The 25739-nt window shown below is 41.2% G+C and overlaps 1 protein-coding gene and 1 non-coding gene across 6 annotated transcripts in view; one reads left to right on the forward strand and one right to left on the reverse strand.

Moving 5' to 3' along the window:
• Positions 1-4481: 4481 nt before the first annotated feature.
• The window catches only part of DCDC2C (doublecortin domain containing 2C), a 101607-nt gene continuing 80349 nt past the window's right edge, over positions 4482-25739 (reverse strand). For 2 of the 5 annotated variants that reach the window (XM_042848736.2, XM_042848738.2), the window contains exons 10-13: positions 23690-23731; positions 12490-12553; positions 7552-7671; positions 4482-4948 (exon numbers count right to left, since the gene is read on the reverse strand). In XM_042848736.2, the coding sequence (XP_042704670.1) occupies positions 7592-7671; positions 12490-12553; positions 23690-23731 (186 nt within the window). In that variant the 3' untranslated portion in view covers positions 4482-4948; positions 7552-7591. The remainder of the gene's footprint in view (positions 4949-7551; positions 7672-12489; positions 12554-23689; positions 23732-25739) is intronic. The other 3 variants (XM_042848739.2, XM_065587744.1, XM_065587743.1) reach the window with 2 other exon arrangements.
• LOC112060491 (U6 spliceosomal RNA) lies at positions 19070-19176 on the forward strand. Its single transcript, XR_002889782.1, has one exon. It is a non-coding gene; the product is annotated as a U6 spliceosomal RNA (small nuclear RNA).

The following is a 25739-nucleotide window of genomic DNA, read 5'->3' on the forward strand; positions in this document are numbered from 1 at the left end:
CTTCTTTAAAAATAAAACATTTGAAATCCAAAAACACTCTAAGTTAAGATCGCCCTAAAACGAGTAAAGGCCTGAACATTGGAAATGCAGAGTTATGCGGCCAGATCCTCAGCTGGTGTAAATTGGCCTAGTTGCATTGACTTATTTGGTGCTGCACCAATTTACACCAGCTGAGCCTCTGGCCCATTTCTCAAAAAGGAGTAATTCTATCTCTTCACCCCTTCACTCTGCACACCACTGGTCCTAGCCTGTCTTTCATGTTTTGTCAAATGACATACCCTTGGCTCTGAATCTAGGATTAGCATCCAATATCTGAAAAATGGACAGCGTTAAGATAGATATTGGGTTGTCTTTCTCAGGCTTCTGTTGGAATGCTGGACCCAGCTGGATTCCTTTCAGCTAAGAACAAGTTATCTCCAATTCTCATGCACTTTCTCCTTGACATCGTTCCAGAGGAATTCAACTGCCTTGATGTTTCACAGAGATGCACAGTAGCATTGTCAGGGAGAGGACCATGCAGCCATTGCTGTACTCTGAAACAAGGCATGGCATGTACTGCCTTCCTTTCTGCCATGCTAGCTTCTGACAATGGCCTCTGCAGAAGAGTTTGGGGATCCTGAGCCCCACTCCAACATCTCTTGACAAATCTAGCAGTGCCAGCAGTGGCACTAGGTTAAACCTGTTTTTCAAGGATGTTTGACACTTTATGGGAACTCTGGGAAGGTGACCGTGCTAGCCCTAATCGTATCTTTTTACACTCATTTTAAATGTTAAGTAAATCTGGTTTTCATGAGGTTTTTATTTATAGCTAATGTGTTCTGTTTCTAACGTGGCTGGGTACATGTGTAAAATGTTTAAATCACATTAAACATACCCAAAATATAATATCCTCCATGCTGGTATCTTGGCCTTATTCAACCATATCAAACACTAGCTACCAGTATCAAGTGAGATTGCTCTTTTAAAAAAAAAAAAGATCTCACATCTGGGTCAAATAAACTCTGCATAATTAGTAAATATCTTGTTCATCTCTCTGTTACCTGCAACTTGAGAGCTCTTCTCATCTTTGATAGCATTAAGACCAACATCTCATTGTTTACATTACTTCAGTCAATATGTCAATAGCGTACCCAGTTTCTCTCACCCTCCCGATAAACGGATCCTTACCAAAAAACTGCAGGTTCAGCTTTTCCATGCAAGATCTTGTGTTAAACATATACTTGGCATCCAGAAGCTACACAACAATGCTTTCCTGTTCAGTGCTCTGTAGTTATGTCATCTGTACCTTTCTTTTCCTTAAGTTAATTTGTTCTTGTAATTTGAGTTTTTTTAATTTGCTGAGGCACGAGGTGATCTTGTGATTTAAAGAAATTTGTCTAGAACATGAGATATTACCCTCTATTCCATTTTCTTAAGCCATCTGAGTTTATGAAGGTTAAACCTGGTAAAAGCTACAGAAATACAAATTTCACAAGTTAGAATGGGAACTGTCCTATACTTCATGCCAAAGATGCAAGGTCTGACAGCTGCTTAAGGAGGCTATGCAGTTCAGAGTTGCACTAGCTTGTCGTTTCAGAGCTATTTTTATTATGCTATAATGGGAAACAAACTTAATTAGACCAACAGCTGTACTTTATGCTGCATTGTGTATCCCAAAGTTAGTACTGTTTTTCTACATTCAAATTACATTTCAGCTTATTAGAAAAGAAAATTGCTTACCTGTAATAACTCTTCTGTAAAGACAGCATCAAATGACTCCGACTCTTGGCCCCTTATGTTGGAAGCACAATGTCCAAGAATTTTCCTAGCTTTTAGGACCTCTGTAGTACTGGTAGTTGAGCCCACACCCAAATCCCTCCATTCCAATTGTCAGGGTCCCCCTTACAACCATCCAGTAAGTTCCTGACAACACAGCAAGCAAAAATTCCCATAAACACACTGTTGAAACAAACACACAAGAGCTATCTGACAGGATGAACAAAAATCAATGTAATGAGCACAGTTTGGTTTGGCATGTGGGTGAGTGGAAGGCTAGATTTTGCATTACACTCCAGCCCTTTCCCATCACCTGAGCTACACAAAGGAACCAGATTCTAACCATAACTCACCAGCAAAGAATTTCCATAAAGGAGGCGAACTCTTCACTGGAGGAATGCTGGCAGAAACATTTCCTGCCCCCAGCTCTCCTGATTGCAGTGTAGAGGGTGCTGAGGGAGGGAGGATGTTGAGGTGGAATTCTGTTCCGCTATGGTGAGCCTCCACTAGCGTAAGGTCCCTTAGGGCTAGCACTTTCACCTTAGCCTCTCTATAGTAGAAGAGTTTGTGGAATACAGTGAACAAAGTGGGCCTTGATTTCCTTTAACTCTGTACACTGACCTCAGCCTTTTCACCAAAATGATTCTCCACAGAATGGGGGGTGGATTAGCTTCTGTTCTTCCTCATATGAATGATACATGTATGCAGCCATGGATATCTAATTCAAAGCAACAGCTCTTACCACCATAATTCCTGCATCAAAGGTTGCCAAACCAAACCAATACCCTACAAAGACCTCTTTTTCATTTCCTGTCTTACTTCTTGGGAAGAGAATTAATTAGTGCAAGCACTACTCTACTATTATGTATTATGCGTATTATCGTAATGCCAAGGAGCCCCAGTCATGGACCACAACCCCATTATGCTAGCAGTTGTACAGACACAGAAGAGAAAGACAGTCCAAAGAGCTTACAATATATGGATACAAACAGACTGACAGGGAACAAGATGACAATATTGGGTCAGCATGATGGGCAGTAGTCTCAGCACACCAGCAGCCTAGCCATCGTAGGGTTTTCACTCTGGAGTTTGAACTGCCCTTTGGACATAAACTGGCAGTTCACAGCCCTCAGTATTGCACGGATACTCTCTCCTTCCATTAGAATCCCAGTGTGATGGCCAGGTGCTCACTGGAAGCCCTGGCTAGTAGCTAGGGGGGTCGGACCTTTAGTCGCCACATTCCTAGTCTTCCCCCTGGATCATATTCACATCTGGTGTCAGTCTGTCTTTGTCTTTGTTTGGAATGGAGTCAACCCTCTGGTCGGGTTATCCACTCAATCCTATCTCTTCCCAGTGTGGCAGAGTACCTGGGAAGATAGAGGCTTGGTTATTGACTCCCCCCCAAGAATACAACCCCAGCTATGGGTTTCAAAAGACATTTATCCTTTCCCTCCTCCCCACCAGGGTAGAGTCTAGAATGTAAGGGGCTTTGGGCCCTTTTTAATGAGACTTGGGGAGAGGGTTGGTAGGGGAGCCTGGACCCTCACACTCAATCAGGCTCCAGCCCAGGGCCCTGTAAAGGTTACTAAATGTCCAGTACCCAGGAGCACCTTAAGGCTGTCCCCAGGCCACTTCCTACCACTCACGCTGTTGTCCAAGTCCTGCATTTTGTCCCAAAACAGTAACAGAACAAGGTGCTGATTGAACCTTCAGTCCATCTGGGCTCAGCAGGTAGGATCCTCTCCTCCAGGAGATGGTTTTTGCAGCACCCTTGCCCAGGAGTTCTCAGGGAAGCTCCTTCTCCCTTCCTTGTCAGCCTCTTTCTGAGCTGTTTAGCTCCACCTCCAGCTGGAACATGTTCTGGAGGTGTGGCTGGATGGGGTCGTCTGGGCCTGGAGTTGCTCTTTAACCCCTTCAATTCTAGTGCAGAGTTTGTACATCCCATCACACCAGAAACAAATCTGAGATTCAAGGATGCCATAAATTTGGTGTTTCCTTCTGGGTGTGAATACATAATACATGCTCTCTCACTCTGTTCTCCAAACACCAAGCATATAGGCCCTGATTCAGGAAAGCATGGTTCACGACAGCACATGAGCATTTGCTGAAGTACTGTCCTGAATCAGGGCCTTAGTCACAGACAGCTCAAGGAGTAATATTACCTACGTTGTTCCAAATCTTTCATCTCCTGCATGTTAGTTCTCAATCAGAATTGTGCTGGCCCTACATCAAACATTTGTATTTCATGGAAGAACAGTTCCGAATTCATGTATACTACATTGTGCAAAGATATGGCTAAAAACTGGTGCTTATCATTAGGGGAAATGTGGGTAGGAAAGGATTTATTTTATATGCAGGAAACAACAGATATTTCATTTTGTTTGCACAGAAGTCTGTCTCTTGCTGATATGAATGCTAAGCTGTAAGCACATTTCTGATCAAGTTTAGTAATTAAATTTAGCAGCAAATATGTTTTCTTATCAGGTTTGAGAATTTTTTGCTACCTCAGTGATTTATGTCATGTTGACCTCAAATCAAGGCTGGTATTTTTAATTTAACTAAGGGGAAATTCCTTCATTTTCCAAAAGCATATAGCTGATAGAGGATTCTTTACATTTCCTTGTTATGTTGGGACTGACTTGAAATAGATTGGATTATTTCTAAAATGCTATTCTGTTTTTATAAAGGTCATCAAACCACAGCAAAGAATCCGCATGTCATTCTGCTTGAGTATGTGACTGTTATTACTTTATTCTACCTAATTTAATCATCAAACGTATTCATCTCATGAGACAGTAATTTTCTTGCAAGTGCAATTATATTTCACAGTATGCCTGCTGATTAGGCACAAACAGAGAAATAACTCATCAGAAAATTACAAAAAGAATTAATCATCAACAACATGGATAGTAAAGATTACAGTACTTGGCAGTCACTAATTAAACTCCTTCATTCTCAAATGTACTAGCCAAGGCTTAATGGGAAGCATGTATACATACCCAATGAATGAGTAAAGATCACATAACCACTCACTAAAGGTTTACACTTCTAATTGTGCAAGAAAGATGGAGGAATTTATTGTTTGTTTCTTTATGAGGAACTGTCTTAACTGATGGTGTGGAAGATAGTCCCCTGTAGTAAACATGATATTTCATGAGTTGCAAACTACATCCTGGCCTGCAACATTAAAATCCTGAAACAGAGAAATGAAAAGATAATGTCAAAACATAGATGACTGTTGTTTGTTGTTATTACTGAAGTCCCCCAAAATATGATACATGTTGTATAGACACATAGAATGACACAATCCCTACAAACAACAATTTACAATCTAAAGCCTCAATCTTGCTAACGTGCTTAACTTTATGCATTGTGAACAGTCCCATTGACTTCAGTTGGACTCTTCACAGTGCATAAAATTAAACAGGCACAAAAGTCTTTGCAGGATTGGGGCCTAAGACTCTGGTCCTATAGGTGACAGTAGACAAGCAAATGGCTACATATACACAGAGCCCCACTGAAGTCAGTGGGGCTCTGGAACAGTGCATCACACTATAAATTGCAGGTTAGGAGACTAACAAAATGTATATGAAAGTGTGCAAACAAAAACTATCACTGAAGAGTTCGCCACTTTACCTACTAAAATCCCAATCTAAACCCTACTAAAATCCCAATCTAAAACAGTTGGACATTCAAAGCTCAATCCTGATCTGAGATAGAGTTCATTGACAGATAAATAAAACTCATTGGCACCTATATAAGCTCCTTCATTCAAGGATTTAAAAATAATATACAAAAGTAGGTATCATTATTACTGTCTTTTTACACACAAGTGAGGCACACGTACCCAGGTTCACATAACAAGTCCGTGGCTGAATCAGTAGTAGAACTCTATGTCCCTAGACTCCCAGTCCAATACTGTTATCACTAGACAACACTGTCTCCCTCACTGGCCATATGAATTTGCAAGCACTGTAGCGAGCTTTACTAGTTATATAGAGATGCACTATTATGATCACTCAATCAGGACTAACTACTTAATGTTTAAATCAGGTTTGCTTATCTCCATTCCCTTCTCTCCTCCCCCCACATCTGCTTACGAGTTTCACTTTTAAGAGTTATTTATTAATGTATTTGCATTTATACACAAACTAAAAAGGTGGCTTTATGCTGCCTGTGGTTTTTCCCATGGAATTTAAGCTAATGGTTTAGGATGTACCTACCTGAAAAACCCACCCCACACTATCATAGTGGATTTCAGCAGAGGCACTTGAGCTGTCATATACTCTAGGAGTCCTTCCCATAAATTAGAGACCCCACCTCTAAAATAACACTTCAGTATCCTTAAATAGCAGCAGTCCTATTCAGTATATCCCATAACCAGCAAGCTAGACAACTTAAAACTTCAAATCACCATCCCTCTCCAATAATTCACCACTCACACAATTCTCCTCCGGCTTTTTTCAAAAAAGATCAAAGACTAGCTTTGCAGCATACCCTACCTCTGTGCTACTATAAACCAAGGGAGATTCCTAAGCCCTGAGGCCTCTTGCATCAGCTCAAGCACCTTTACTGATTTACCACACAAATGCATGGCATGCTGGGATGGTGGTTTCTTTGGTCAATATGCGCTAAGCCATTTAGGGCTCTATAGATTAAAACCTGTACCTTAAACTCCTCCTGAAAACCCACAGACAGCATAAAGCCACCCTCAGGCTCCCATTCAGGTTCTGTGTCCAGGAGAACTTGGCCAGCCCTGAGGATCAGCCCAGTGTCCAGCAGCTACTGTGAGATGATTGTAGCACAGTTATGGCTGTTTCACCTTCCCATCCTCAGGAACAGCATTGCAAACAGGATACTAGACACGCTGAATCAATAGATGCTACCAGATATGATGGTATCCTCAAGAAAAGGGTAGGGGAAATCCATGCCCTGAAGCAGTAATTTCAGCAATAATAATATGGATCAAACACCATGATTTTATATCACATAGTTATTACATTTATGGTACAAAGTAAAGTATTATATTTATTAGGCAAAATATATTTCCTTCATTTAGTCAAAAAAGTTCAAACTGGAAAGAAGATATTTTTAACAGGGAGGATAATTAAGTAGTGGAACATCTTACTAAGGAATTCAGTAACATTTCCCCCACTTGGAATCTTTACATCGAGACTGGATGGCTTTCTAAAAGGTATGTACTTGCTCAGCCACAAGTTATGGGTGGGGTGACGTTCTATGATGTTATGCAGGTGGTCAGACTAGACTATCATGGTCTCTTTTGGCTTCAAAATCTATAAATTTACTGTGAAATTAAAAAACTGCATTCAAAAAATTTGGGTCCCAAATCAATTTAGGAATAAAGGAACATTTTCATTTGATCCTTGGACAAATGCCAGAGTCTTAGGGCAGGTCTACACTTAAAACGCTGCAGCAGTGCAGCTGTGCCGCTGTAGTGCTTCAGTGAAGATGCTACTATGCTGATGGGACAGCTTCTCCCATAGGCATAGTTAATCCATCTCCTGAGAGTGGGGTAAGGTCAGTATAACTGCGTCACTTGGGGGTTGGATTTTTCACACCCTTCAGCGACTTAGTTATACCAGTGTACGTTTATAGTGCAGGCATGGGCCTTATATTCCAGCACATTAATGAGACATTTTCAATATCAGGGATGTTTAATCTTTAGTTTCTATTGTTTTTAAAAAAATCTTAAAGTCAATCATTTCAATCCAGCTCATTTTGCAAATCAGAAAGGAAGAATGTAAGGGGAAAATTAAGTATTAACATCTTTCGTACCTCTATAGCACAACATGACATGACATTTGAAATCATCTCTTTATGTTCCTTTTTTTTCATTAATTTGTTCTGGAAGGGGTTCCTCCGCAGGCTGGTTTTGTTCGGATTCTCCCGTTTTGTCTAAAAAATAAATAAATGTTATAAAACATTTTATAATCAGATTCTTTATTTTCCTTTAAAATAATACAGATTTTGACTGCAATAAGCTATAGTCTTCCTAAACTATGTAAAACACTATATAAATACTAATTTGTGGTTTCATTAAAGTAACTAGTACCCTTTCAAGAAATAACATTTGTAGCTCCAGGAAGAGAAAGTGAAAACAACTTCCATGTTAAATAACCATGTGTCAATGTTCACTAGACATGATGGACTCAATTCTGTACCCAGATATGTACATAGAGCTCCTATTGATTTCAGTGAGACATCCACATGTCCAGTTGAGTGCAGAAGGTGATTGGATTATCTTATTTCTTCCTCTCACTCTTCATTGGCAGCCCTTCCCCGGCCTATGTTTTTTCTGTCTTCCTGCTTTGTAGTTAAAAAAAGAGCAGTTGGGGCTTCCCCTCCAGAGGGGCCAGTGTAGGGGCTCTGGGCTACAAGGGTCTTTTTGTCTAGGGTTACCATATTTCAGCAAGCAAAAAAGAGGACGGGAGGAGCCCCGCCCTAGCCCCGCCCCTGCCCCTCCCACTTCCTGCCCCCCCAGAACCCCCAACCCTTCGAGCAACTGGCAGCTGACCACATAACATGGCACCATGCTGTAAGGATGGGTGTCCACAACTCTGAGAAGATATTGCACAGTTGGAAGCACAGCACCAGGTACAGAAACAACATGCAGTTGTCAACACAACCAGGCAATGGCTCTGTGGTCAGTGTGGTAAACATTGTTCTTCCCAAACTGGTCTATGAATCCATGCAAACATCCCCTAATACAAACTAAGACTGTCGAAGTCACCCTCAAAATCAGAATGATTGGATGAAGAAATGTCTGCGAAGGATTACAATTCTCTGAACATCAGCAAAGAGCTAGTATTGCACACATAAGATTTTCATATTCTGAACTGACTTTTTTGGCCAGAAATATTTAATAACCTCTCCACAGCCTTAGAAATAAATGTCCCATGATCAAGATATTATTACTATTCCTTGTCCTTCCAAATTAATACACCCTCACCATTGACAAAATGGCTCATAATAGCCTTGACAGTAGGAAAAATAATTATTCTCATGAAAAAGTGAAACAGTGAAGGTCTATCTCACACTGAATAGCTAATGGCTAGAATACGGTAGTAGTAGTAAAGATCACACTATTGGAAGAAAAAAAGAAGAAGACAGTTCAGAATGAATTAGATGAATGAAATAACTATCTGGGACAAGCATTAAAGCAGCCCTCCTGCTGTAAGTAAAAGCCTGAGTCCACTGCCTTGACAAGGAAATAAATCTTTGCACCACAACCACAGTCATCAAATGTTAACAAATTGTTATTTTGAATATAAAATAATATATGACCCTATGTCTCTGCAAATTTCTCTAACACGAAGCAGTTACAGAACAGATTTTTAAAGGCACAACTCTGCATGCACCTGATGTACACCAGCCAGGTGAACATGTAACTACTTCTTTAAAAATGTGCATCTAAAAATACCCAAAATATGTAATTTATAATTCATATAATTAAAATACAATACAGTTAATAACAAACTATTTCCAGATGTGTCTTCCAGTGAGGTGTGTTCATGTAATAAAAGGTCAAAATGTTGTAATACTTTTACAATATAACTTTGCAAAAAGAAAGCATAGGCACAGTGTCCTACTGTTATGTTATGAAATTATGAAGGATATACACACAGTATTATAAATCAGATATGACTGTGATATGACATGAAAGGCTGCATGAAACAGCTAACTCAAGTCCTGATTCAGAAGTTTATTTAAGAACTTGCTTAAGTGTTAGGCTGTCCACACTCTTCAAAGGCATTGTAGTGGTATGTGTAGGAACATATATGTCTTCAAAACAGCACAAAGTCTTTGTTCTCAAGAGGGTCGGCATAGCCCTGGATTTCATATGTCTTGGCATTCCACCATTGATTCTGTATGTCTCTAAGCTTAGATTGGATCTCATGAGCAGGGATCCTAGAAATCCATTTCTCACAGAAAAATGTGGAATTTGCATTTTTATAGAATCTTTAATTTTTACATTTTGTGAAAAAATAAAAACATCTATTAATTAAATTTTACTGAAAGTACCAGTGTTACTTATTCAGTGTGAGCAACCTCCCCCTCTTGTGGCTGATTTTTTAATGTGATTTAAATTTACATGGCTAAACATACGCCAATAAACTGCTTCCAGTGTATAAAGGTTATTCCATAGCATATAGGAATTTAATGCATCTCAAATTTCACTTCAGCCTCCAGACATGAGTAATTAAAGTTATGAAAAGATGCTGAAAACTTTAAAAATCACCCCTAAAGACTGAGTTTGGCAAGGACAAATTTCACATTGATGTTAATGTGCTGTTCTATACCATATACAGCAAGGCTGTAGATTATGTTTGAATGCAGACAAATATACATTGCAATTCTATTAATTTTATTATAATGATTGATGGCACTAGTAGGCTTCAAACTTGCTTAAAAATTGTAAATATATCAATAAAATATTGTGTTTAACTGATACCTTATATATTGTAGCTAGGGAAACTAAAGTTCAGTGTTTCATTTTAATCACAAAAAAATGAAGATTCTTTTCTTTTTTTTTTAATTGGAGAACTTTGTTTTTTTAACATGGAAAATTAGGATCCCTACTCATGACACAGATTCTTGTATATTATAACTGCCTACAGGGACATGGGATGCAACAATTTGAGGATGCAGCTCATGTTTTTTAGTGAGTAGCTGTTGAATTTCTGGACCACTCTTGTCAAACTAATCGATGATGTCATTTTGCTATACCCAAATTGTCAAGAGCAGCTTGATGTACCATGTCATGAAAAGTAGCCCACCCACTGTTTACATTAGCAGTAGTAGCCAAGCCAGCACAGTCAGACAAAGCTGCAGTAATATTATTACAGAGCTCCACTTGTGTAGCTTCATCTTGTAATCGCTTTATGTTAAGTAGTCTGATTGGCTTAGATGACTTATGACACACTGGTCGACTTACTAGTAATAGTTTGGAGCAGATCAGGTAATGGTCTGTCCAGCAGTCTGCCCTACGCATGGCTGCAATGATTTGTACATCCTGTAGATCTTACGGATGGATGGTAGTCAATAAGATCCCATTGTTTGGGTCTTGAGTGCATTCATGATCTCTTTTTGTTTTTGTTTTTTGTCTGGTCGGTAGAAAAACGTATTTGTGATCACTAATTGCCACTTAACAGTCACTAAGTAGCAGAGTTCCATTGCTATTCTCTTTTCCAGTGCCATACTGTCCAATGGCAGGCTGCCAGATTTCCATGTTACTGCCAACCCTTGTATTAAAGTCCTCCATGATAATCAATTTGATACTGATGTAGACACAATAAGTTTGTCTAAATCACTATAGAACTTTTCTTTCTCATTGTCGGCATTTGTCATTATAGGAGTACAAGCGCTAATGATAGTAACATACCACTTATGTTTCAATGCCAACCACAGAGCCATAAGACTATCACTTATGCCATTAGATAGACTTTCGAACTTGGAAGCACTGGAGTTGCTAATGGCAAAGCCAACACCCAATTGTTGTGGCTCTGAGGATGGTGACCTCACGAGAAGAATATGTACCCTGCACTGATCTCTGCGAGTTGCCCTTTGTCAGAGAGTCTGGTTTCACCATGTGCAGCACTGTCAATCCTATACCTCGCCAGTTTCCTTACAACTGCTGTGCCTCTCTCAGGTCGGCTGGTGGTAGGGTTGTTGCATAAAGTCCTAATATTCCATGAAGCATTTATAATTGGTGTTGTGAGCCACCTACATTCAGATGTGTGACTACAACCACCAGCATCACTACACCGGTGGCTTTGCCCTTTCCCCTCACTGTAAAACTTTCCTCCATCATCAGATCAGGGCATGAATTATTTTCCGTGGTGATGGCTTGTGTCATACCATCCATGCTCTTTTCCATTCACCTGTGCTCCAGTGGCACGCATTCCCAAGAGAACTGGCAAGAGTTAGGGTTCAGGCTATAGCTTCAACGTGGAATTATTCCATGAGCCCTCTATAGCAGTGGTTCTCAAACTATTTGATTGGGCCCCCTTTCTTTGTGTCTGCAGTCATTTACACACAGACACACCAAGTACACATACAGCAACCCAGCTCTGAAGGCAGAGAAGAGAGCAGCGGTTGCTGGCCAGGCACCCAGCTTTGAAGGCAGAGAAGAGAGCAGCGGCTGCTGGCCAGGCACCCAGCTCTGAAGGCAGCGCCGCTGTCAGCAGCAACACAGAAGTAAGGGAGGCAATGTGAAAACTGATATTTGTCAATGTCACTTTTCACAGCAAACTTAACTCCCCATTGCCACCCTTACTTCTGTGCTGCTGCTGCCATGCCAAGGAGGGCAGCCAGAGTCTGGGCACTAGCCAACCTATTAGCTATATGAGACAGCATAAAAATAACTTTGAAATAAAGTTGGCTAACAATCTGACAAAGAGCAAATTCATAATTTAGCAGCAGGGAGAAAACTGTTGCTAAGTCCTGTTTTCACTCAGACCCTCACCAGCCAGTTCAATACACTTATACATGCTGGCTTGCAGCTCAAATTTCAAATCTGCTGATTCAAGAGATTACTAATCTACATCATTCAGTGTATGAAACCTACAATCAGAGATTTACTGGGAGTGTTTATGCAGGAAGATGAAAGTCTGCTACATCTAACACAAAATTAGGATGATTGTATTAGTTTTCTATTGTAAATTTGTCTTGCGCAGGAGTTCTTTCTAATCCATCAATAACTGCATAACGTACCTTCTCCAGGCTTTTTGAGAAAGAATCCAAACATATTTTTGAAGCTCCATTCTTTCTTCTTTTCCTGAAATAAAAATCATCAATATTTTTCTATGCAACAGGTTCAGAGACTGTGACGGATTGACTTATAAGGAAAAATTAAAACAGCTAACGTAGATAGAAAGGCTACAAGAAAATGAGGGGAGACTTGCTAGCAGTCTACAAATATCTGAAGCATACAAAAAACCAAATTCAAACACAATTTAAATTATTTTCTTGGACATACAAATGCAATTCCCACCAAAGTTAGTGGGAATGTCCAGAATAATTTCCAAGGAAGAATTTGGCCCAAAAGATAAAAGAGAATTATTTAGGTGTAATTTGGAGTAATTGGATGGAATCAAGGAAGGTTAGATATAGTGAAAAACTTCCTTATCGGGAGCTATTACAGCATTAGGCTGTAAAAGAACTCCTAAGTGAGTGTGCAAACTTTTGGAGTTGTGCCACCCTTACTATTCACAGAATTTGTCCCCACACTCCCCCATCGCCTGTTCTGAAGGCCAGCAGAAGTAAGGGTGGCAATGCTGCTTCTGCTGGCAGCAGTGCTGCCTTCATAGCTGGGTGATGGGAGAGGTGCGGCTGCTGATCGGGACATTCATGTTGTTTGTGGCACGGGAGGACTATCTTTTTTTAATCCTGCTCCCGTACCACCCTGCAATACCCACTCTATTTTTTATCCAAGTCCTGCTATTATGGCAGCGAGTCCTGCAGGATCCCAGTTCCTTTGTGCCTCCCCAAAGAACCTCTTGTGCCCCGCAAGAGGAGTGTGCCTCCTAGTTTGCGCACCACTGCTCATTAGAAAAATAGAGGCGGGCGCCTGTGACTGCTCTAACTCATTGTTGCATTAATGACTTGATATTCCTCTACAGATGGATGATATGCTAAGTGAAGGGCCAAAATCCCAATAATACGTATGTAAGATCTTGACCACAGTCTTTGTAAGAACCTTCCACATAGGCCTAAATTCCATGGCTTGGTCTGAGGCATGAGGCCTAGTTAACAATGGTCAATACATAGAATCATAGAATATCAGGGTTGGAAGGGACCTCAGGAGGTCATCTAGTCCAACCCCCTGCTCAAAGCAGGACCAACACCAACTAAATCATCCCAGCCAGGGCTTTGTCAAGCCTGACCATGGCTAAAAGAAAGCTGGGATAAACAGGAGACAACCTTGTTTGTTTCAGCTATACATGAGATAAGCTGAGTCAGCATAATCGCAGATGGAGAGCAGTAATTGGGGGGCCTATCAGGAGGTACAGGCACACAACTCACTGAGAAGAGCCTTAAAGTCTGCTCCCTGGTTCAGGAAGAAGGTAATGGTACATACTCCCCAAATGCCAACCAGAGTTCAGGGAGAGGCCTAACATGATAGCGTGAGTTATAGTATCCTCCCTTTCACAGATGTATCCTCCCTCACAGATGCCAATCCTAGTTTGCAGAAATGCAAAGGTGAATCACACACAGTTGTGTATGGTTGTGTACTGTTTACTGTTCTTTTTGCTTTAAACCCTCCAGAAATGTACCTGTGGACCAACCTGTCTGGAAAGAGTTGCTATCATCGCTATGGACCTGAAATCAGGATTTAACTTACACATTGCAAGAGGAGAATTCTGAGGAATAACACCTGTGTATTAGCAAACATGTTGACCTGAGCTATGGGCGGAGCTATTATGTAATCTTTTAGACTATTGGCTTATTATGCTAATCTTGTCTTGCTGTTAGAACCTATGCAGGGGCTCGAGAACTCCCACCCCGTCGCTTCTCTCCGCCCATTGGCACCCTATATAATCTATTGTAATCAATTGTTTAGCAGTGTCTCACTGAGCCTAATAAGCAAAGTGACACTCCGCCATCGCTGTGCGTAATAAACCCTTGTGCTTGACTCAACATGGTGTCGAACTTCTGTTCCTTCACTAAGGAATATGGATACAAACCTAAATGGATGGATAGGACATTTAAAAGTTCAGTTTTGAATGTTCTTTCCATTGTTTTCCTGTTTAGCATTATTGATAACTGATTCTTAGTTTATACGACTTCTAGGTGATCAATGGTGACCTTGTCTAGGTGGGAAATATTAAAATACTTAAATGTAGCCACAGAACAGTATAAAGAAAATAAGTGGAGAAAAAAAAATTAAGATACTGTAAGGGCAACATATTATTAAATCAATAAACAGAATCAATGTGGCTTTGATTTTTTTAATCACAAAATTTCAATGCGAGAGACACTTGACAAACAATCTGAGTTTTATTGGCAGTTCAAACAATATTAATTAAAGTGAAACCCTTTGCTAGTATACTAATAAAGCAACCAAAAAATTCAATTATTGTTATAGTTTTTTGCATATACTCAAGTCCCATAACTTGTTTAAACCTACGTAAACAGCTGTGCACACTGATAATATAGCCAGTGCAAATATCTAATTTTCAATTTAAAATTTTCATGAGAGGGAAAAATAATAATTTCTCCATGGTACTTGTCACCTTTAGCTGAGGGTCTCAAAGCATTTTACAAACATTAACCTTCATATTTTTAGACACAAAAAATAGGGAAGAGTTTAATACTCATAAAGGAAGATTTGTAACAAACAAACTATAAAATTATTTTGGGTATTAGATTTTAAACATCCAAAAATCAAGTTTTGCTTTAAGTTACATGCCCGCAAACCTATTTCAAATGTACATTTCAAATACATCGCTACCTCGATATAACACGATCCGATATAACACGAATTCGGATATAACACGGTAAAGCAGTGTTCCGGGGGGGGCGGGGCTGTGCACGACGGTGGATCAAAGCAAGTTCAATATAACGCAGTTTCACCTATAACGCGGTAAGATTTTTTGGCTCCCGAGGACAGCGTTATATCGAGGTAGAGGTGTACAATTGTTATCATATTCCCTTTCTGAGTATTAAACTCTTCTCCACTTTTCCCTTAGAGTTTCCTTGAAGCATCTATGTATCTCATATCTGTTGTTTTTGCAAATTAATAATATTTTATATATAATGTGTTCTACAACATATTACAGAGATTATCTGAATTAGAATTCTTAAAAGCTAGTAACATGCACAGATCCAAACCCCATAAATGATAGAGGGTATAGCTGAAAGCAGAATTTGGTCCACAGGACATAATGAATTGTAACTACTAAAGGATAATCATGCTGACATGTAGGTTAAACTAGTGTACTGGTGTCACATGAAACTAAACTAAATATACATTAGCGATACACACACACACACACACTCTCTCCCTTCATTAGAATCAGAAGTAAAAGATGTAAACTATTTTACTCAGGTTAATAACATTTTACTCCAACATAAAGTTGTTTAAGGCCTTGTGTCAGGAAAGAACTTATGCATGTGCTCTACTCTGTCCCTAGTCAGGACCGAACCTATGGTCATACTTTACTTTAAGTGTGTATTTGAGTCCCATTGACATCAATGGGACTCAGGCACATGCTTAAAGTTAAGAACATGCTTAAGTGGTACACTGAATCAAGATGCTTTCCTGAATCAAGATGCTTTCCTGAATTGGTGACAGTTAATGGGCTGCTGGATATATATTTAATTTGTTTACTACTTCTGAAACACAAATTTTTCACTCTGAACTCTACAAATGTTTGACAGCTTCTCTATCATATTTTTAATCCTAATGAGTTTTATTAAGTGATTTTTGTATACTATAGGAAGATATTACCTCTTAACAATGGGTAATTGTACATTTCTCCTAAGCACTAGCCAAGTTTCAATGCCAAAATTCCCATAGGGGACAGCATGTATGATCATGTTTCTAATACAGTGAATAGACTTAAACAAATCATTCCTGGAACATGACATATCATGACAACTCACTGTGATGGGACGCACTCATTTCTTGTGAGCATGTCCTGTCGGTTCCATGTGAACCTGCACTCAATCTATCTTTCTCTACTCCAACACCCCCTGTGGGCTGTTAACCTTGTCAGGTGGGACTTCAGTGGCCCAGCCTCTGCCAAGTCACACACAGTCTCTATGCACAAACAAATCCCTTCCTATCCCTGTGCCCTTGTTAGTCTTTAGCCTGTCTCTGGGCTCAGTCCTCAGCCCCTTCTCGGCTAGCTTTAAATCCATACCTGCCCTGGTATAGAGCAATGCGCCCAGGGCTTCATCTCTGGAGACTCTGCCTTTTCAGTTTTTATTGCCCCATCTCTGCAGCCAAATCACTCCTTCAAGTTCAGTCCCTTCTTGGGGTAACAAAGTCCAACAAATGATTGGCCCTCTGCATGGTCTTCAGCCCTAGAGCCCTTTAAATTCCAGCCCTGTGCTTGGGCTTCTACATGAAACTTGTCCCCTTCTCGAGGCTTGGGAGAGTGGCGGGGGCTGGGTCTGCCCATTACTCAGGATCCCAACACAGGCACTCTACAAATAGCAGCCACAAGCTGCTTCCTTCAACTCCATTGCTGCTGCTATTCCCTGGGTCGCTTCCCACATAACCCCTTCCTCTTTACCCTTCTGGTCCCAGCCAGCAACTGATCTGCTCAGGCCCTGCAGCTCCTTTTAACTGAGCCTGCTGTTGTCTGATTGGCTGCTTCCCTGCAGCCTCTCTAGGCTGGACTGGAGGACTCACCTTCACTGTTTCTTTTCTAGGGCGGGGTGTGATAGGACCGCGAGGCCTCCAGCAGGGGACCTCAAAGTGCCTGGTATACCCTGTCACACTCAAGCTCAAGTTCTACAGTATGTTCCTGATGCTGATCATCAGTAATGCAAGATAAGGCTTCCAAATGTTGATGCACTGCACCTCATAAAAATTATTCAAGTATTACATATAATCTATTTCACCTAGTCATTAAAACGTGATTGGCTGTAGTCAATAGCACAGTGAAATCTATTACTGTTAATTAATTTGAAAAAAAGATGCATGAATTAGCTAATGTTTGTAAAGCAAAGATGTTAAGCTCTGTATAATGCTAAGTATTATTGTGTGTATTTAGAGAGAGCCCTTGTGCCAAATATGACAATTTCCTGCAATATCTTTAGGAGATCTTCTTATATTAACTTTGTCACTGTGAGCCAGGGATTGTATGTAGTTCCTTGAGGGAGAGTAACCACAGTCCTCCAGATACTAAGAACAGTGTGTGTGGGGGGGGGGGAGGGGTTTCCAGAAAATTCACTCAGGTTGTAACATCTCCAGAAAGTACCACCTACTGGGGAGGTTCACCTACACTAGTTCAAACTGGATTCTCCACAGGCCAACAGACAAAGAAAGGACTTTTCGATAAATGCCTGAGTTTAAACTGACAGTGTTTTCTGTCTGATTCAGCAAACAGACAGAACCTTTTGCAGGAAGGGACAATTCTTAGGAAAGTGTTAGAAGAGCTGACACCTGTCAGAGCCTGAGGCTAGAGTTGGGGTGACCTTTGGTAAGCTTTTTAGCATGTGTTTAGGTTCTTTTATTGTTTTAAACATGATTTCTCTGCAATGATTTCACCTTAAGAATAAATGTGCTTGCTTATAAAGAGCTGTGTGGTAACTTATAACTTCTGGCAGTTACAACTTTCCATCGTCTTCAAAGAAAAAGCAAAGTGAAGACGCTGGCCTATTTAGGCAGCCTATCTTGCTGGGAACATTACAGTAAAGGCAGCCAGCTGTGCAGCCTGGAGAAATCCCCAGTCAGAAGCGAGAGACACTCCCAGGAGAGGTAATGGCTGAGGAGCCTGGAGCCTACAGCGGGTGCCCTCAAGGGACCAGAGAAGGGGAATACAGATGCAATTGCCCTGAACTGTAAAACCCCTGTTGAAAAGTAAAAGTTTGTCCTAATATGAGGCAGTGGATCAGCTGGATGGAAATTGGTTAAAATGAAACCTGTCATGTAGCTTTTTGGCCTTTGTGCCCATTCCAACAAAAAACAAAAATTGAGACAAATTCCATTACGGTAGCTTTGTGCTTTTTTCCTGGTGCACAGCTACATAAAAGCTGGCAGATCTGGTCAGTGGAGGAGTCCTTCTGTATAGGGGTCTCCTCTGATGGCACAGAGCCACCATACATAACAGACCAACACCCTTATATCTGAGGAAAAAAAGGGGTATAGCCGAGGCCTCCCTGCGTAGCAGCAAATCCCCAACTGCAAGAATAGCCTGTGGGGGTGATAGGTGGAATACACAGTGGAGTGATCACTCACTGAAGCAGCAAATAATCAACATATTTCTTCAGCTCAAGAGTCTGTGAACTTGTGTGTTCTAGGTAGCGGGGAAAGTACGGGTCAACAGTCTGTAGGGTGGACTAGACCTGAGACTAAGAACCATTTTGCACCAGATTAAGGTGAAGGGAGGCTGCTGCAGGACCAGGGTTGTCAAGGAGGTGGAGGACGCTGCCTGCCTGCTTACGTACTGGCTGGAACACAGATGATCCCCCAAGGACTTCCAACAGAGGGACGTTGCTTTTTGGATGTTTTATTATTTTGTATGATCTGTTCTCTCCGGTGCTTTATCAGTTAAGTAATGAGCATAGAGGTGATAGTTTGTACACAGTATGTGTGTGTGTTTTGTCTGTTTCACAACCATTGCTTGTGTCAGCAGCACATATACTAAAATTGGAATGATACACAGAAGATTAGCATGGTCCCTGCCTAAGGATGACATGCAATTTCGTAAAGCATTCCATTAACTACTGACCGCCTCTGTAAGTGTTAAACTGTAAACCAAAAGCTTCACCCCTCTTCAGAGGACTATTGGAAGAGTGGTGTGTTTAAGTACAGGGAAGTCTGAAGGGCCAGAGCTGTGCCCAGAGAGGCCAGGCAGTGGCACAGCAGATTCCAACATGTGGAGGGGGTCCTAGATAGAAGGTCTGCACTCTGAGAGTGTGCCTAAGATTGAGAGCAGTAGCTGGACTGCATTCAGACTCCAGGAACTTGAAACACCCTGGGGATCCAGAGCAAAAGGGCTTGGATTCCCCTCACAGCAGTCCTAGTGGGTGGCCAGGAAGGGGCACTTGTTAGAATCTGTAGCATTGCCCACTACTGGTCCCCAGCCTACACTACTCCCTACGCATCCCATCCCCCTCACCAAACTGTTGCAGACAAAGGAATCTGCCCCACCCTGAAGTTGCCTACATGTGTCAAAGGCAGCAGCTTCATATGTTGCTCTCTCTCATTGGGTGCACAACTCAGCCTACAGCAATTAGGAAGCGTATGACCCTTTGGTCTAAGTTTGTATAACAAACTGTGGTATCTGAATGGTGGAGCCTCATTACCCAGTGGAAGCACAGAAAGGCCTCAGGGAGTTCCCAGTGATCAGGGGGCATGCACCTGCTGCTACACCCCTAAACCAAGTGTAGTAGGCTCATCCTACCCTGCCACCTCCTGTCCTACTGGTGACCACTGGGGCACAAGAAAAGAGCAGAGGAATGATTACTATAACCAGCTGGTGCACAGGGGACACAAGTGACAGATGAAAGTCTCTTTGAATCCTCCATGTATGTAAAATGGCAAAATCCCTGTTGCACAGCACACATGCACAATGGATTGGTGTCCAAACTCACCTCCCTGGGATTTGCCTTTATTGTTAACTTAACGGTATATTTCAGCCTACATTTTCTCCTAAGCTTCACTTATTCCTAGGGTTTGCCCCCACAAAACCTCTGTTTCTACCCCTATTTGAAAGCCCAGTTTCTTTGCTGCCTGCAACATTACCCTTTCCATAGCCATAAATGAGATTCAGCATGCCCCTGAAAATCCTCTGGAAATCAGGAGATCAGAAGTGTGCTCTAAATCTCTCTCCAATAGAGCAGCCCCTGTGTTAGCCCACCTGATCTGCTTTGTAATGGGAAGACATGTGATAGAGTAACACCGATGTAAAACTGGTGTAACATAGTGGAAAATCTGACCTAGCATAATCTTACTCAATATATCTGTTCCTTGATTATAACTTGAGTCATAACTGCTTAGTGTGACAAAATGAAGTTTGTATTACCTTTTACTTTAATTAGTACTGAAAAGCCAATAGAGCTATGGGGAAGGGCCTGGACTTTATTTTGCTTTATGGATATCAGCAGAATCTCTAATTTAGGGCCCATTCCTGCAAACTTTACCCCCAAAAGTAATACTATTTCAGTCAACATGACTGCTCATATGAGTGAGGCGTAATCACATGACTAAGGTTTTACGGGATCAAGCCTTGAATTCCAAATGCAGAATCTTTATTTTTAGTGATGTTGCAAAAATGAGCTTGGTTTTCAGATATTAGGCTAAGTTTACAGAACTAGCAATTAGATAAACCTCCTTTTTATTTGTAAAATGAGAAAATTGATTCTGAAAATCACTGACAGGCAGTAAATATGGAACTCCATGGTGCCATTTTTTCAGAATACAACCCCACTTCAAGTTTAAAAAACAGAGTGAAAAATATAACAACGTAAGAACGGCCATAGCGGGTCAGACCAATGGTCCATCTACCCCAGTATCCTGTCTCTGACAGTGGCCTGTGCTAGGTGTTTCAGAGGGAATGAACAAAACAGAGCAATTTCAAGTGATCCATTCCCCGTCACTTGGAGGTTTAGGGACACCCTCAGCATGGGATTGAGTCCCTGACTTTCTTGGCTAATAATCATTGATGGACCCATCCTCCATGAACTAAACACACTGCTGCTAACAACAGGAACGATACTTTAGTTGCTTATTGCTAGAGCTGGATGTGAAATGGAATTTTTGTCCCATGGGGAAATTTCAACATTTTGAAATTAGTTTCTGTTCTAAACTGGAACAGAAACTCAAAATATCAATGAGGATAATAAATAAATAAAATAATAAATAATCCATAGATCAAAATATTCCCAAAAATCTGAGTATATGTCAAAAGAAAAAATATTGACATTTGCCATCAAAACGAAACAATTTGACATTTCATTTCAAAATGCAATTTTTAGTTATGTCTTCTCATTGCAAAAAGTTGTATTATGTTTTTGAATATACATGTTTTTTCCCCATATTACCAGAAACTCTGTCACAGAATTTCAGCAGTAACTGCATATTGCTCATACAGTTTCATAATCTTCCATTGGGACTTGATAAGTCTATCTTAGTATGTGGTAAAGATAATTGTACACTACAAAAGTTTTTGAAAATCTATTATTCAGAGACGACCCATGCCTGCCGATAGTTGCGGGGGAGGGGCAGAGTGAGGGCAGCCCGCTTCAGCAGTGTTACTGACCATGCTCAATCTGTGTGAGCATGCTCAGTACAAGCCAAGCCGCAAATCTGGGGGGGGAGGGGGCATATGACCCAACATGCCTCCCAGGCATTGCCTCTGCTATTATTATTATAATACCTTGTATTACTAGTCATACACCAGGACTCTGATGTGCTAGTGCTTGGCAAACGAAACAAAAAGATGGTCCCTGTCCCAAAGAGCTTATAATCTATAAGCAATCAAGCTGTCTTTCTGCCTCAAACAGGGAAACTTATGGTGGTTTGTAGTGGGGCGGCTGCCCCACTCCGTGAGAGTATGGGCTGTGGCAGGCCAGTGGGCCTGCACAGACGCACAGCCAATGGGAGAAGCACTTATTGGGAGCCAATCAGGGCCCAGGTTGGAGACAGCCAATCAGGGCCAGGCTCAGCCCTATAAGAAGGCTGCCCCAGAAAGGCGCAGTCAGTCTGTCCTGGGCCTTTGAGAGGGGAAGGTCAGTCTCCAGAGCAGGGAGACTAGCACCGTGGACAGTGCAGTGCTGGCCAGGCTCAGGGAGCAAAGAGGAGTTCTAGCCTGAGGCCTGCCAGGCTGCAGGCCCTGAAGGGAAGGGCCTAGTGGGTGCAAGGGGCCGTAGGGGAAGTGGCCCAGGGAAATGGACAGACAGAGGGGAGAGAAGGAGGACAGCGAGACTGCCGCCAGAGGGTCCCTGGGCTGGGACCAAGAGTAGAGGGTGGGCCTGGGTCCCCCCCTTCCCCCACGTCCAGCCAGTGGCCATAGGGAGCGGCCATTATAGACCACACCAGATCCCTGACAGGAGGGATTAGACTTTGGGGTGTGTGGTTGACCACAGTGGCTGGACATAGAGACTGCTGATTGACCACACACACACCCTTGTGTAAGGACTAAGGGGCACTGCCGGAGGGCAGTGGTCCTGAAGAGGATGCCGCGAGTTAGTTAGCGACGTGGGCTCAAAAGTCAACCGAAGGCAAGACAACAGGCGGGATACCACTGAGAAGGGATGCTCCACTGGACTGAGCTAATTCCCAGAGTAACCAGTAGGAGGTGCCGTGGTGGTGAGTCCCAACCTTGTTACATGGTTATATATTGCCTCTACATAAATTCATGATATGCCCACATCTTGAGTACTGCACGCAGATGTGGTCACCACATCTCAAAAAAGATATATTGGAATTAGAAAAGGTTCAGAAAAGGGCATAAAAAATGATTAGGGAACAGCTGCTGTATGAGGAGAGATTAATAAGCCTGGGACTTTTCAGCTTGTAAAAGAGACAACTAAGGGAGGATAGGATAGAGGTCTATAAAATCATGACTGGTGTGAAGAAAGTAAAAAGGAAGTGTTATTTACTCCTTCTCATAACACAAGAAGTAGGGGCCACCAAATGAAATTAATAGGCAGCAGGTTTAAAACAAACAAACAGGAACCATTTTTTCCACACAACGCAGTCAACCTGTGGAACTCCTTGCCGGAGGATGTTGTGAAGGCCAAGACTATAACAGGGTTCAAAAAAGAACTAGATAAATTCCTGGAGGCTAGGTCCCTCAATTAGCCAGGATGGGCAGGGATGGTGTCCCTAGTCTCTTTGCCAGAAGCTGGGAATGGGCTCCGGGATAGATGATTACCTGTTCTGTTCATTCCCTCTGGGGCACCTGGCATTGGCCACTGTTGGAAGACAGGATACTGGGCTAGATGGATCTTTGGTCTGACCCAGTATGGCCGTTCTTATGGTGGGTACTTACTCAAATGAATAGTCCATGGTTACTCATTTACTTATGTGGTCATCAATACAATCTAGCCCACAGTAATTAGGAGTGCTATTGCACTTGAGATGTATTGTTTTCTAGTTGAACTATTGCTCAAACAAACAGTTAGAAATACATATAAATTTCCTTCTAACCTACAGTACTGTACTCAGCTTATTGTTTCATATTTCCTTTCCTATACAGGAAAACAGTAACCTGACATTCTTTTTTATACAAACCTTTTTCTCAATATCCTCATAGGGACTGCCACCTTCCTCAACCTATAAAAAAAATATAACGATCAGTCCCTTGCACTTTCAGTTGCAATCCTATTACTAACATTTATCACTCTTTCTTTGCTCTCAGTTTTAATCTCACACACGGAAAATTATAAAGAATAGTTTTGACATGCACACCTTTTTCCTTTACTGCAAGTTCTATTAAATCTCAAGTTGACTTTTTTACTGTATTTTAATGACCTGAACAGTGTTTGTACATTTTTACTAAAAGTAAGTTATAGGCATCAATTTTCCAAGAGACATAGTGCTTGGAGAATTACAAAGACAAACAAGTTTAATCTTTTTTTCCATGAAGAATATAATGACATGATCACAAGCATTCAGGTATGATAACATTTTGGATCAATATGCCAAATTATACATGTTTTGTCATTTACTTTATTTTTTAATCACAATACAAGGGGTTGAGTTCTGCTTTCAGATATGCAGGCACAATTCCCTTTGTGTTCAATTCTAAGGGCAGAGTATGGCCCTCAGGGCAAAACTGGGACTAGCCCTTTGAAGGTGCATAACTGTAAAAGAGAAGGAAAGCTACAAGTAGCTCATCCTCTTCTCAAGCAGAAGCATTCTGTAATATCAACCTTGAGATCACCCTGTGAATAGCCTGCTAGAGTCTTGTGTCTCAGGCCCTGATTATGGGGCTGGAAGGGACTAGGAAGAAGTCTTCTCTCCCCACAGTGGCAAAGAGCTAGGAGCTAGGCAGGTGAAGACTGCAGAGTGGAACATATACTACCCCCTTTCAAAGAGTATAACAAGTGCCACACTTTGCTCCCCTGACACTCCTGGCAAAATTGCACCTTAAGAGAGGCTTAAAGCTGCAATATGGATCTAAAAATGTAAAACTAGAACTTGGAATAAAAGGGTATTTAAAAATATCCGTTACAACTATATTAGAAGCAGTACAACAGTGACAGTACAGTACACTGGAAGTATGATCAGACAGACAGAGCCTAAAGTCCTTACTCAGCTTTTACTTTTTCTCAGACAAAACTGTAAATATTTCTGGATTTGATCTGTTATGACTGTTAAAGGTCATATAAAGGTGCAAAAACACTCCATGTTTATTCAAAATTATTTGTTCTTCCTCTTAAACAGTATCCCTTCAAATGCCACAAGGTCACTCATTTCATTATTTCAGTCCTCAATGTTCAGATTGATAGATGATTTTCAGTTTCTTGCAAATGTTCTTTTCACAAATGAAGATGTTCTTACTCAGAACTGTTTTGGAGGACACAAACCCCTAACAACTTTCAGATTTATTCATTTATATATTTGCTAATCAGAGCACTCCTTTGATATCCAATCTCTCAGTAGATTTGTATTTAAAATTATATTTAGCTTCCTCTTCCCAGTACCTGTTTTTTTGGGCAATGCCACAATAAATCTAGATTCCTCTTTCCTTCCACACAATGCCGGTAAAGAACTCCCATATCCTGACTTTATTGGAGTTATTACTGAAATAAGAGACTCTCTATTTCATTTGTGTGTCCTTCACGCTTAGAATGATAAAACCAAAATAGTTTTATGTAGGCAGATCCAAACTCCTAGCTCCATGTTCCCTTCATATGACTTGGGCCTGATCAGTTTTGACAGTGACTTCAAGTTCTAAGTCCAAAATTTGCAAAATAAGGTGCTTAATATCAGGCTCCTAAATCCATATTAAGGCACCCAAATAAGGATTATGGGGCCCTAACCTTAGTCACCCATTTTTTAAAATCTTGGACTGAGCAATTAAACTGCCTTAGCAGCGGATGGCAATGCATCTCCCAGCTGCTGAGTCATTACAAGTAGTAACTGCCTCACCCATAATCTTTTCTTTTTTCCATCAAAAAAATATATCTTCCAGTTCCAGCTAGGAAAAAGTGAGTATCTACCACATATAAACTTCAGCAAACACATTCAGAACAAAAGGTTTCAGGATCCAGGTACCATATTTGGCCTTAGTTTTCACCACTGTTCCTTGTGATCACTGTGGTTTGCAAATACCTCC

This window comes from Chrysemys picta, chromosome 3, assembly GCF_011386835.1.
Source record: "Chrysemys picta bellii isolate R12L10 chromosome 3, ASM1138683v2, whole genome shotgun sequence".
Taxonomy (NCBI): domain Eukaryota; kingdom Metazoa; phylum Chordata; order Testudines; family Emydidae; genus Chrysemys; species Chrysemys picta.